The sequence below is a fragment of the Myotis daubentonii genome, chromosome 9, assembly GCF_963259705.1.
Source record: "Myotis daubentonii chromosome 9, mMyoDau2.1, whole genome shotgun sequence".
NCBI lineage: Eukaryota > Metazoa > Chordata > Mammalia > Chiroptera > Vespertilionidae > Myotis > Myotis daubentonii.
In genome coordinates, this window is record NC_081848.1 from 28,870,229 (window position 1) to 28,882,322 (window position 12,094).

At 37.5% G+C, this 12,094-nt stretch overlaps 1 protein-coding gene across 2 annotated transcripts in view; it reads left to right on the plus strand.

The window, feature by feature from the left end:
- The window catches only part of NOX4 (NADPH oxidase 4), a 155,191-nt gene that overhangs the window by 128,481 nt on the left and 14,616 nt on the right, over nucleotides 1–12,094 (plus strand). For both annotated transcript variants that reach the window (XM_059708187.1, XM_059708188.1), the window contains 2 exons: nucleotides 3,958–4,077; nucleotides 5,924–6,032. In XM_059708187.1, coding sequence (XP_059564170.1) covers nucleotides 3,958–4,077; nucleotides 5,924–6,032 — 229 coding nt within the window. The remainder of the gene's footprint in view (nucleotides 1–3,957; nucleotides 4,078–5,923; nucleotides 6,033–12,094) is intronic.

Consider the following 12,094-nt stretch of genomic DNA (forward strand, 5'->3'; position numbering starts at 1 on the left):
GGAGAGAGAGAGAGATAGAGAGAGAGAGAGGGAGAGAGACAGAGAGAGAGAGAGAGAGAGAGAGAGAGAGAGAGAGACTTTCTTTGAGTATCCCTTTAAACTGCCTGTGCAAAATTTAAAGTGTATGCAAAAGTAAACAGAATCGTATAATGAACTTTTATGCACTAAATCACCTAGCTTCAATAATAATTGTTTTACCTATGTTAAAAAGCATATATCACTATGTAGCATTATATCACATATCTTTTTATATCTTTATTTAGGAGCTAGCCCATTTCCCACTAGAGTCAAAGATCCATGAGGTCAGGGACTTGTTCTGACTTGTTCACTTTTGTATCCCAGACACTTTGAACAGTATCAGGTACATTGCAAGTGGAAAGAAAACTTGTTGAATGAAGTAATGAATGCTTAAGAGAAGATTGAACTAAGTCTAATGGATTCAAAATAATTGTAGAGATTTACAATAATCTTATTTTTGCAATTAGAAGTACTTAGTTTTAATCCCAATTTTATTGCTTAATGTTTTATGTTCTAAATTTCTTCACATGGGGGAAAGTGGTAGAATCAATTTACATATGTTGCTTTTGAGCCACTGATATGTGAAATTTCTACTAAGAATCCAATATGAGACAGAACTTAGGAGACAGAATTCAGAAGACAGAACCTACACAGAACTTAGAAGACAGAAGAACTTCCCTGGAGAGAACATGGCAAAAGATCCTGGACTGAACTTGACTACAGAAATTGGCAAGAGAACCTGACTAGAACCTGGTGACTGAACCTGGCTGGAGAACCTGGACAGAACCTGGCTGGAGAACCTAGCGAGGGAACATGGCCACAGAACCTGGCTGGAGATCCGAAGCAGAACCTCTCTGGAGATCCAGACCAGAACTTGGCTGGAGATCCTGGCTGGGGATCCTGGCTAGGCTGCTGATCAACTGAACACTGTCTCCGTGTCCTTCCTTCTTCCCCGACTCTGTCTACGCCTTTGGGAACCCCTGGACCTGCTGGGGTTGGACCCCGGCAGGATGTGAGATCTGCGGGGACCCTTAGAATTAAGTGACGGCTGACGACACCACGCTCGTTAGAGGGACAGGGACCTTTTTAGAACGTGTGTCTCCCCCTCGGAATGACAACTACTGAACAGTGAACCTGGTTCTCCCAGCGCCTCTGGACCCCGTCTTCCCATCGGAATGTTAGGTAGCGTGTCCAGGGAGCGAGCAGCCGGGCAAGGCCCAGTGCGGGGATGCAGCAGCATTTCCTCGCTCAGACAGGCGGGAGGAGGCTGCAGGAGGGGCAGGAGCCGGCGGGTGGGTGGGCAGCGTGGGCAGCATGGGCAGAGGGACACGGGCAATCGGAGAAGGTGTTCACGTCATGTAACAGCAGCAAGACAGCCTCAATGCAGGCTCCGCATGATTTCATTTAAAGTATCAGCGGCTGGCCATTCTGGGTTCTCCTACTTTTAAAACAGCAGGACTAGGTTCTCAATCTATAGAATTAAATGTATTCTTTGTTGTGGAGTCCTTTCACAATGCATTCATGTCTCAAATCATCATATTGTACTCTTTAAATATACTATAATTTTATTTGTCAATGTTCCCTCAATAAACCCGAAAAAATAAATAAAAATCAACATTTTTAAAGAAAAAAAAAAGAATCCAATATGTTGTATCATTAACTTTTAAATATATGTTTGTTGAGTAAATAAGCTTTAAAATATGAAACAGATATAATAAGAATTAAGCATATTGTGAGTATATGATCTATCAGTATTTTGTGAATTTTTGCTATGTTGGGAATACTACTTTAAGCATTTAACTTTTGAGTAATTTTTTCTTGAGGTACAATAAGTAGTTTTTAAAATAGGTGGAGTATTTTTTAAAGCATTACTCTTGCATGTTTGTAGGGTTTAAGTATGTACTGAACATGTAGTAGTCAAGAGGGTCTATGTTCTGCTGCAGTAACTAGTTAACCTTGAAAAATCCCTGAAAATGTGGTGAAACCCATTTATTTCTTGCTCATAAAGTGTCTAAAGTGTCTCCTGAGGGTCGTCACCTAAGACAGCTTCCTTCAAGGATTTGGTTGGCTTTGTCTTCTAGTTTCCATGAGAGGGACAGAGTTTTCCTTGCCTCATTCCAGGAATAACGGATATTGCTTCCACTTACAGCCCAGTGGTCAGAATTAGACATAAGGTTCAACATAACTACCAAAAGCCCAGGAAGTGTAGTCCAGTGAGTACCCAGAAGGAAAGGAAACCAGATCATGGCAATGACTAATAGTATACATGGACTACATGCCATAGACCTCAGAGGTCACAAGACTATCCATTCATTAATTCATTTAGTAAACATTTACTGAACACTTCACTGGTAAGCCCATAGGTGCCTAATCTTAAGTGGTCTCTTAAAATCACTCCTATCAATGAGAAACATGTATATCATAAGACTGACAACATAAATGTACTTTTTAGGACTGTTATTATTTTTTAGCAAAGTTATTTTTTATAATAGAAAAAAAGATTTAAAATAGCAGTGCCCTATATACATGTTTATTTTTCTTTAACATAAACATATCTGGAACTAGGTAGCCATAGAGGGTTTGATAATTCTGTAGTTATAAAAGATAAATATTTAGACCATCAAGTCAACATTTTAGACACCAGGAAAAAGGAAAGAAACGGGGAGTGATAAAGAGTATAACTTTTACCCCGGCCGGTTTGGCTCAGTGGATAAAGCATCAGCCCATGGACTGGGGGGCCTCGGGTTTGATTCTGGTTAAGGCAGTGGTTCTCAACCTTCCTAATGCCGCGACCCTTTAATACAGTTCCTCATGTGGTGGTGACCCCAACCATAAAATTATTTTCGTTGCTACTTCATAACTGTCATTTTGCTACTGTTATGAATCGTAATGTAAATATCTGATATGCAGGATGTATTTTCATTGTTACAAATTGAACATAATTAAAGCATAGTGATTAATCACAAAAACAATATGTAATTATATATGCGTTTTCCGATGGTCTTAGGCCACCCCTGTGAAAGGGTCGCGACCCACAGGTTGAGAACTGCTGGGTTAAGGGCATGTACCTCTGTTGCAGGCTCGATCCCATCAATTATTCTCTCTGTCTCTACCCCTCCCAAGGAAAATACCCTTGGATGAAGATTAACAAAAAAAAAGAAGAAAGAGAGAGAGAGAGAGAGAGAGAGAGAGAGAGAGAGAGAACTTTCAACTGAGAGCTTCTTCTAGTTTTTCTAATTTCGCTTACATTTACACCACCTTAACCAGAAGGTAGTCACACAACCAAAATAGATAAGGGAGCCTGGTAAATGTAGTGTTTTTGTCTGGGTACTTTGCTTCCCTGGATGAAATGAATTTTTTGTTACTAGGAAAAAATGGGAGGATGAATATTGAGTTAACAATTAACAAGTATTTTTGCAGGTAAGACGGATTTACTGTCTCACACACAGTTAAATATTTAATCACAAGTAGAGTAATTAAATATTCCTTCTGAGACTATTCTTCATCTGTTTCTATACTATCACAACCTAACTGGGGCAACAGGAGGAACTAGATTAGTTTCTTTTCTTTCTTCCTAGTACTTTCCTGTTCACATAGTAAATGTTTTCAGTAACTACTTCTGCTACTGACTTTGCCATTAAAGAGAACATTATTTATTGAATATAGACACCATAAAGCAGTTAGTATTTTAATTTAGTCAAATATAGTAATATAATAGTATCAGAGCATTAACTTGTTAGCTATCTATCATGGTCCAATGTATATTTTTTATATGATTAATTAATATTTCCCTCAAAAAAGGCATGCTTAGAAACAGATGTACTGTTAATATCGACAGTTCATAAACAACATTTCTTGTTTGTAGGCTTGTCACTATGAGAAACAATAAAGTAACTTATCTTATTTTCATCTTTTCCACCTTTGTCTTCCTCTCCATAGGCTATATATTGATGGTCCATTTGGAAGTCCATTTGAGGAATCATTGAACTATGAGGTTAGCCTCTGCGTGGCCGGAGGCATTGGAGTAACTCCATTTGCGTCAATACTCAACACCTTGCTGTATGTCATTTTGATCTATTTTATTCATCCATATAAAGAACTGTCAATATTTTAGACATCTCTCTTTTATATGAAGTGTCTCCTTATAGATTCCTTGTACTTGCTATTGAAGGAACTTCATTTACTGATTGATGAAGGGAATAATTCAGTGATTCTCAATATATGGTCTTTGGCTTTCAGCATGATGTTTTGTGAAATATGTCAGTACTGCAGCTCTGCACCTTTCTGTCTTTATCCTTATTAGAGTTACTCCACCAGCCTTAATTTCTCTACTGTCTCATCAGTGTTAAGTGCACTATGTATCTGTCTGTCAAAAAATATTTTTGAGCACCTATGTGCCAATTTATCTTATAGGTAAGTACAGGCAATACATCAATGAATGAAACTGAGCCCCTTCCCTTAAAAAGCTTAGTTCAAAAGGGGGGGATAAAAATAAACCAGTGAGAAATTCATAAATAACATTACTTAAGAAAATATTAGAACTATGATAAGAAGAGGTATTCGTAGGATATAGAAATAAGGGCTAAAGCTATTGTGAATATGATTAGGGAGAGCTTTTCTGAGATGAAAGAATGAGCCTATCATTCCTTGATCTATTACTTGGCAAATTTAAAACAAACAGAAGAACCCTAGCCAGTTTGGCTCAATGGATAGAGCATCAACTCAAGGACTGAAGGGTCCTGGGTTTGATTCCAGTCAAGGACCTGTACCTCGGTCGCAGGCTTGATCCCCAGCCCCAGTCAGGGCATGTGCGGGAAGCAACCAATTGATGTGTCTCTCTGAAGTCCATGTTTCTCTTTCTCTGTCTTTCCCCCTTCCTTCCACTATCTCTAAAAAATCAATGGGAAAATATCCTTGGATGAGGATTAACAAAAATAAATAAGTAAATAAAACAGAAGACTAGAAATTTCAGAGGTAAGACTGCTTAACCAGGAAAGACTTTTATAGTTATTTCTGTCCTAGGATTATAAGAAAAAATTAATTTATTAATTCTCATGAAAACACAAACAAAATGACAGTAGGAAATTATTCTCAATTCTATTACATACAATCACTTACAAGACATAATTTGCATTAAAAATCTGTTTTATGGAGTACCAAAAAAGAACCAGTAAGTTGAAATGATGTGTTTAATGATATTTTACTTCAGTTTTAAATTCTTGATATAAATTTGGGCCTTTTTGGAGGTTCTTAGAAAAATAACCATATTGCATGCCAGAAATAATTTGTTTCTGAAAACATATTGCAAGTTACTTGGACACCTAAAGTTAAGAAAAGGAAAGAATATTTTCTTAACCTCAAGCCTACTTCCTAATTATAAGTAGGAATCCAGACTTGGAGTCATGAGTTACTGGAATGCATTACATAGTAGGCAGTTATGAAATCTCCTTCTTTAATGATATGAAGAAGGGGATAAACAACCCATTTCTGGAATGGTTTTGGTTCCCTTTGCCTGGAAGCCAGGGCAAGAATGATGAGGACTAGACTGGAGCCCCTGCTGTGTGATAGAATTCAAAGAAAATAGGGAACTTTTTTTTTCCCTGAGATGTAGGGCTAAAAGTATTCTGATCCAGGAGTTTAGTTTATTACCTTCAACTGGAAATGGGTGATATGCATATCATATTCACAAGTATGGACACTGAATTTATGGAGCATATCCTGTCTTTGACTCAGAATATTCATTTTACATTCCTTTGGGAGTTACAGTAAGTGCTGTGTCTGATGCTTGAATATAAATGGCTGTTTTTCTGTTGGTTACTTACTAGTGAAAATAAAAATTTCAAAGATGCAGGGATTCTTAACTTTTTGCCATCCTAATCATTATCGTGTTATTTTTATCTTAAAGGGATGACTGGAAACCTTACAAGCTTAGGAGACTGTATTTTATTTGGGTGTGCAGAGATATCCAGTCCTTCCGTTGGTTTGCAGACTTACTCTGTGTGTTGCATAATAAGGTAAAATTAGGTTTGTTTCCAATTTTGCAGTGTTTAAATTTAAAAACATAGCTATTATGTTTCAAATTGCTAAAGTACTAAATGATTGCTACAGAAAAAATAAAAATAAAATGTAAATAAGTAGTAAGAAGGAAAAATCCTTTAAATTAAAACACAACACAGAGATAACATTTGTTACTTGGTACACATCTTTCTAGATACTGATATCTATGATTATGTGTATGTATCTATGACATGTTTTAACCTAGAAATGATGATTGATGCGTTCTAACTTGGAATATTTTAACACAGAAATGCATGCACTATTAATGTGGGCATCTATGTGTGTATGAGGCATGCAAATGCATGCATATGGGGTGGTGAGGGAAGGCAAATAGAGGGAAACATAGCAGGCTATTGCTAGTACATTTCCCATCTTTTGTTCTAATAGCTCTGAACTTTTATCTTCACCTTTGCTCTTCCAAATGGACCATCACCAGACTTTTGGCACATTATGCAGAATTTCCAAAATCCCAAATTCTAAGTTTTAGCTCTTATAAGTATGAAAGCAGACATTCTTCATCTCTCCTACATGTGACCTATTATTTATCTATTAATATATCTATCTTTATTTTTTTCAAGCTGTACAAGTAATACACATTTTTTTTTTCATCTTTGGTGCAATTTTTCCAAATAATTCAGATAAAGCAAAATCTTCCCTAACTACTTTTCCCACCCAATCTATGTAACAAGAGGGAAGTCCCGCGTGTTCTATAAATTCTAGCATAATTTGTATTGCTCTGGAAGTTGCTTTCTTAAACTTATGACTATTCTCTTGAACATTTTTAATAATAGTACATATAGAGTTACCTCATTCTTTTTACTGCTATACAATATTTCATAGTATGAATGTGTCTAATTTATTTAACCATTCCCTCAGGATAGGTATTTATAATTTTATTATAAAGAGTATAGCGATGAATATCAGACATGCCATTTTGTGCAGATATTCACCCATTCAATCAGTAATTCTTTCACTCATCAAATATTTATTAACTGCCTACTATGAAGTAGAAACTATTCTGGGACATGGAGCTACATCAGAGATCAAAATAAAAACAAGTGTCTGATCTCATGTGATTTACATTCTAAGTGATGAGGAAAGACAATAAACCAATAAAGAAATGGGATGTCTGATTCTGATTAGGGCAAAGAAAAAAAAGAAAGTGGGGTAAAGCAACAAAGAGTAAATGATAGAGGGCATATTAATATATATTGAATATTTGGAAATGCCCACCAACATTGGTATTTTAGCAGAGACCTGAGTAAAGTGAATGAACAGGCAGTTCTCTTGGGCAAAAAATTTTAGGGCAGAGGGACCCAACTTCACAGGCAAGCACTCTGATGCAATAGTATTAGACTGGAGCAAGATGAAAGTGAACTTTGTGGGCAGAGCCAAGTAAGCAAGAGGAAAATTAGTAGGAACAGCAATCAGAGAGGCCGTATGTGTTTCCTGGGAAAAGGACAGATTACATAAGGCCTTTGGATTGTATGTAGAAAAAGAGATGCATTCTGGAAATATACCCATAATAATTGAAAGCAGTGACTTGAACAGATATTTGTATACCAATGGTCATAGCAGCATTTTTTACAATAGCCAAAAAATGGAAACAACCCAAATGTCTATTGATGAATGAATGGATAAAGAAAACTCTGCATATACATAAAATGGAATATTATTCAGCCTGAAAAAGAATAGAATTCTGAGACATTTTACAATATGTATGAATCTTGAAAGCATTATACTAATTTAATTAATCTAGACACAAAAGGACAAATATTATCTGATTCTACTTATATGAGATACCTAGAGTAGTCAATTTCCTAGAATGCTGGTCACCAGGGCATGAGAGTGAGGGCAAATGGGGATTTATTGGTTAATGGATAGAGTTTTAGTTTGAGAAGAAAAGTTCTGGAGATGGATGGTTGCTCATCAATATGAATGTATTTAATACCACTGAACTGTACACTTAAAAATGGTTACAATGGTAAGTTTATAATATGTTTTACCACAACTTAAAAAAAAGAACACATTTATGGGACACACTAGAGACCTGCTGAATGAGAGATGAGTAGCCATTGCAAGGTTATGAACGAGACTGATCTGACTGCTTATCATCTTGGGAATGTGTGTGAAAGTAGCAGTCGCTGGGATACTGCAGTTTCCAGAGAAGCGAAAGGTGTGTAATGGCTAACAAAGGAGACTGGTCCCAGTGGTCAGTGAGGTGGTCGCAAGAGAGAAAGGGAGTTCTGTCTTTGAGGCTAAGGAAGGAAAAATTGTCTAGAGGAGCAAACTTACCACTTTCCAACTTGTGAGTATTGTTTCTAGGTTGATGCAGAGAGAGGATTTTCTGGAGTTGGAGGCTGTGCATGAATTAAAATTTATTTTTAAGTTATACTGGAAAAACTCCCCCAGAAGACACTAAAACAATTTACATTTGGATGATGTTAAAAAGAAAAGGTTTTTATTTTCTGTTTGCAAAGTAACAATTGTGTGTGTGTGTGTGTGTGTGTGTGTGTGTGTGAGAGAGAGAGAGAGAGAGAGAGAGAGAGAGAGAGAGAGAGAGAGAGATCAAAAGCAATAATGCATAGTGACTTTGCATACAGTCTCAGTGAGAGTAGGTAAAAGTATTTTTGAAAACAAAATGAAAATATACAGTCTTCTGGCACCATATATATTTATTACAATATTATTGACTACATACCCTATGCTGCACTTTATATCCACATGACTATTTTGTAATTACCAATTTGTACTTCATTTAAAAAATATGTTTTTCTTGATTTCAGAGAGGAAGGAAGAGGGAAAGAAAGATAGAAACATTAATGATGAGAGAAAATCAATGATTGGCTTCCTCTTGCACATCCCCTACTGGGAATCAAGCCTACAACCCAGGCATGTGCCCTAATTGGAAATCAAACCATGACCTCTGGTTCATGGGTCGATGCTCAACCACTGAGCAACACTGGCCAGGCTAATTTGTACTTCTTAATCCCTTCAATTTTTTCACCAACTCCCTCCCCTCTAGCAACCATCAGTTTCTTCTTTGTACCTATGCATCTGTTTAGTTCTGTTTGTCCATTTATTTGGTTCTTTAGATTCTACATATAAGTGAAATCAAATGGTATTTGTCTTTCTCTGACTTATTTCACTTAGTATAATATCCTCTAGGACTGTATATGTTGTCAAAAATGGTAAGCTTTCATTCTTTTTATGGCTGAGTAATATTCCATTGCCTATAGTATATACCACATATTCTTTACCCAGTTCTCTATTGATGAGCACTTAGGTTGTTTCTATATCTTGGCTATTGTAAATAATGCTAACGTGAACATGGGGATGCATATATCATTTTTAAATTAGTATTTAGCCACCTGGAACTAACATAAAATAATATTGAATACCAACTATAATTTAAAAATAAAAAATAGTATTTTATTCTAGCCCACAATTTCTGAGTTGAATTTTTAATCCAAATACTTTTTAGACATATTGGATGGTATGCTATATTTTGCTTATGCCATTAATTACTAACTAAATATAATTGCAATCTCAATTTTTAAAGTTTTTATTCTCACTTATTTGAAAGGGTATTTTTAAATACATTTTTATTGATTTCAGAAAGGAAAGGAGAGGGACAGGGAGATAGCAACATCAGTGATGAAAGAGAATCATTGATCGGCTACCTCTTGCACACCCCACACTGGGGATCAAGCCCACAACCCAGGCATATGCCCTGACCAGGAATCCAACCATGACCTCCTGGTTCATAGGTTGATGCTCAACCACTGAGCAACACTGACTTGGGTGCAAGGGTATTTTTAACTTGAAAATTAAATTAGATATTTTAACCTAAAAATAATAATATCAATCTTCCAACTGTGAGTTCTTATGCATCATTGTAGAATGCCTAGAACATAATTATCTAGCCACCCTAGCCGCTCAGTCTTCATGTCAGACTATCTGAAATGATTACAAAAGATGCACCTTAGGTGGCTCTTTTGCTTTACTGGATTGTCCAACCTGGTGAGTTTAGAAATGAGTGCAGGGCTAGATGTCAGGTGATCTAATACCAACTCTGCCAATAACTACATGCCTCGCTTCACATCACTTCACTTCTATAGATCACATTGGAGAAATAAAAAAGGAAGCATGGCTACATCAGGCATTTGGAGTTCCATTTAAAATGGGACAGTGGTCCTAGCCTGTTTTGCTCAGTGGTTACAGCCAGCCTGGGAACTGAAGGATCTTGGGTTCCATTCCGGTCAAGGGCACATATGTAGGTTGCAGGCTGAATCCCAGCCGCCTGTGTTGGGGCATGTGCAGGAGACAACCAGTCAATGTCACATTGATGTCTCTCTCTCTCTCTCTCTCTCTCTCTCTCTCTCTCTCTCTCTCTCTCTCTCTTCCTTTCATTCTCTCTCTTTAAAAAATCAGTGGAAAAAATATCCTCAGGTGAGGATTAACAACAAAAAAGATAAAATAAAATGAGACACTGGCTCTACTTCATACTGACTCTGAGACCTTGGGTAAATCACTTGACTTTTATAAACCCCATTGATGCCTTCAATGTATAAATTAGGATAACAGCACTTGAAGTCTGATGTGAGATTTAGCTTATTCAAAGAATCTATTGGATGTATTTAATAAATGATGGCTATCATTCCTATTAGTGATCTATAAAATTCCTTTCAGGAGTTACATACTGCTATTTTTTTATTTGTGAGGAAAATAAGGAAGAGTGACAGGCAGGAGAAGTAAAAATGAAAAGCATAATCTTTGTGCATGATATTATAATCCTAATTCATTTACAAGATTGTGTCCATCCATGTATTTGTTATCTTTACTGCTCTCTGGATTTGAAGAAAATTGTTGCTTTAGTATGTATTATTATGTATCTTCTGTGAGGGAGAAGTTAAAATGGAGACACTGAAATCATTAAGGTCATTATTCAGATCTTCATAGTTCTTTCTGGGGGCTGCGGGCAACAAACACCAGTTTTTGAGATAGAAGTCTTTGAGCACCATCCTGGTAGGCATCTACACTAATAAAAGACAATCATGCAAATTGACTGTACCTTTGCTATGCCTTAAGCCACACCCACCAGCCCATCAGAGCAACTATATGCAAATTAACCCAACCAAGATGGCAGCCAGCAGCCACGGAGCTGGAGTGAACAGGAGGCTTGCTTGCTCCAGTAATGGAGGAAGCCAAGCTTCCCCACCTGCCGCGGCCAGCTCTGAGATCCACTGAAAGCAACAAATTTTCAATTAGAGAAGGTAAACAAACCCCAGATACCTGCTTTCAGCCAGCCGTGGCCACGGAGCTGGAGCGAGCAGGAGTGGGTTGCCCCTGGAGATGGAGGAAGCCAAGCTTTCTGCAGGCCTCCGCTAAAGGCAATAAAGTTTCAATTATAGAAGGTAAATAAATCCCAGAATAAAAAAGAAGAAGAAGAAGAAAAGGAGAGGCTGGGAGCTTCTGTTGCCAGGGTGCTTGGCCAGCCTGAAAATGGCCCTCAGTCCCTCACCCACACTGGCCAGGCACCCCAGTGGGGACCCCCCCACCCTAAAGGGGGGGTGGCCAGCCTGAAAAAAGCCATCAGCCCCTCACCCAGGCTGGCCAAACCTCCCTCGGGTGAGGGTCCCCATTGGGGTGGACATTCTCCGAGGGGTCCCACACTGCAAGAGGGCATAGGCCGGGCTGAGGGACCCCCCGAGTGCACAATTTTTTGTGCACCAGGCCTCTAGTTTAAGATAAGAATCAGCACAAAACATGTATTTTGTGAGATGCTACCCATTACTGGACTTGGAAAATCCTCAGTTTCTTCTCAGTTAAAATTCATGAATCCTGATTCAGTTCAGAAAGGGCCTTAAAATGAATTTAGCATTTGGATATAACTTGAGGCAGATATTGGATGGGATATTACTAGAGATTATATTTTAAAAGTATTATGGTGGTCTAGTTTCATTTTTTTTGCATGTATCTCTTCAACTTTCCCAACACCATTTATTAAGAGACTGTC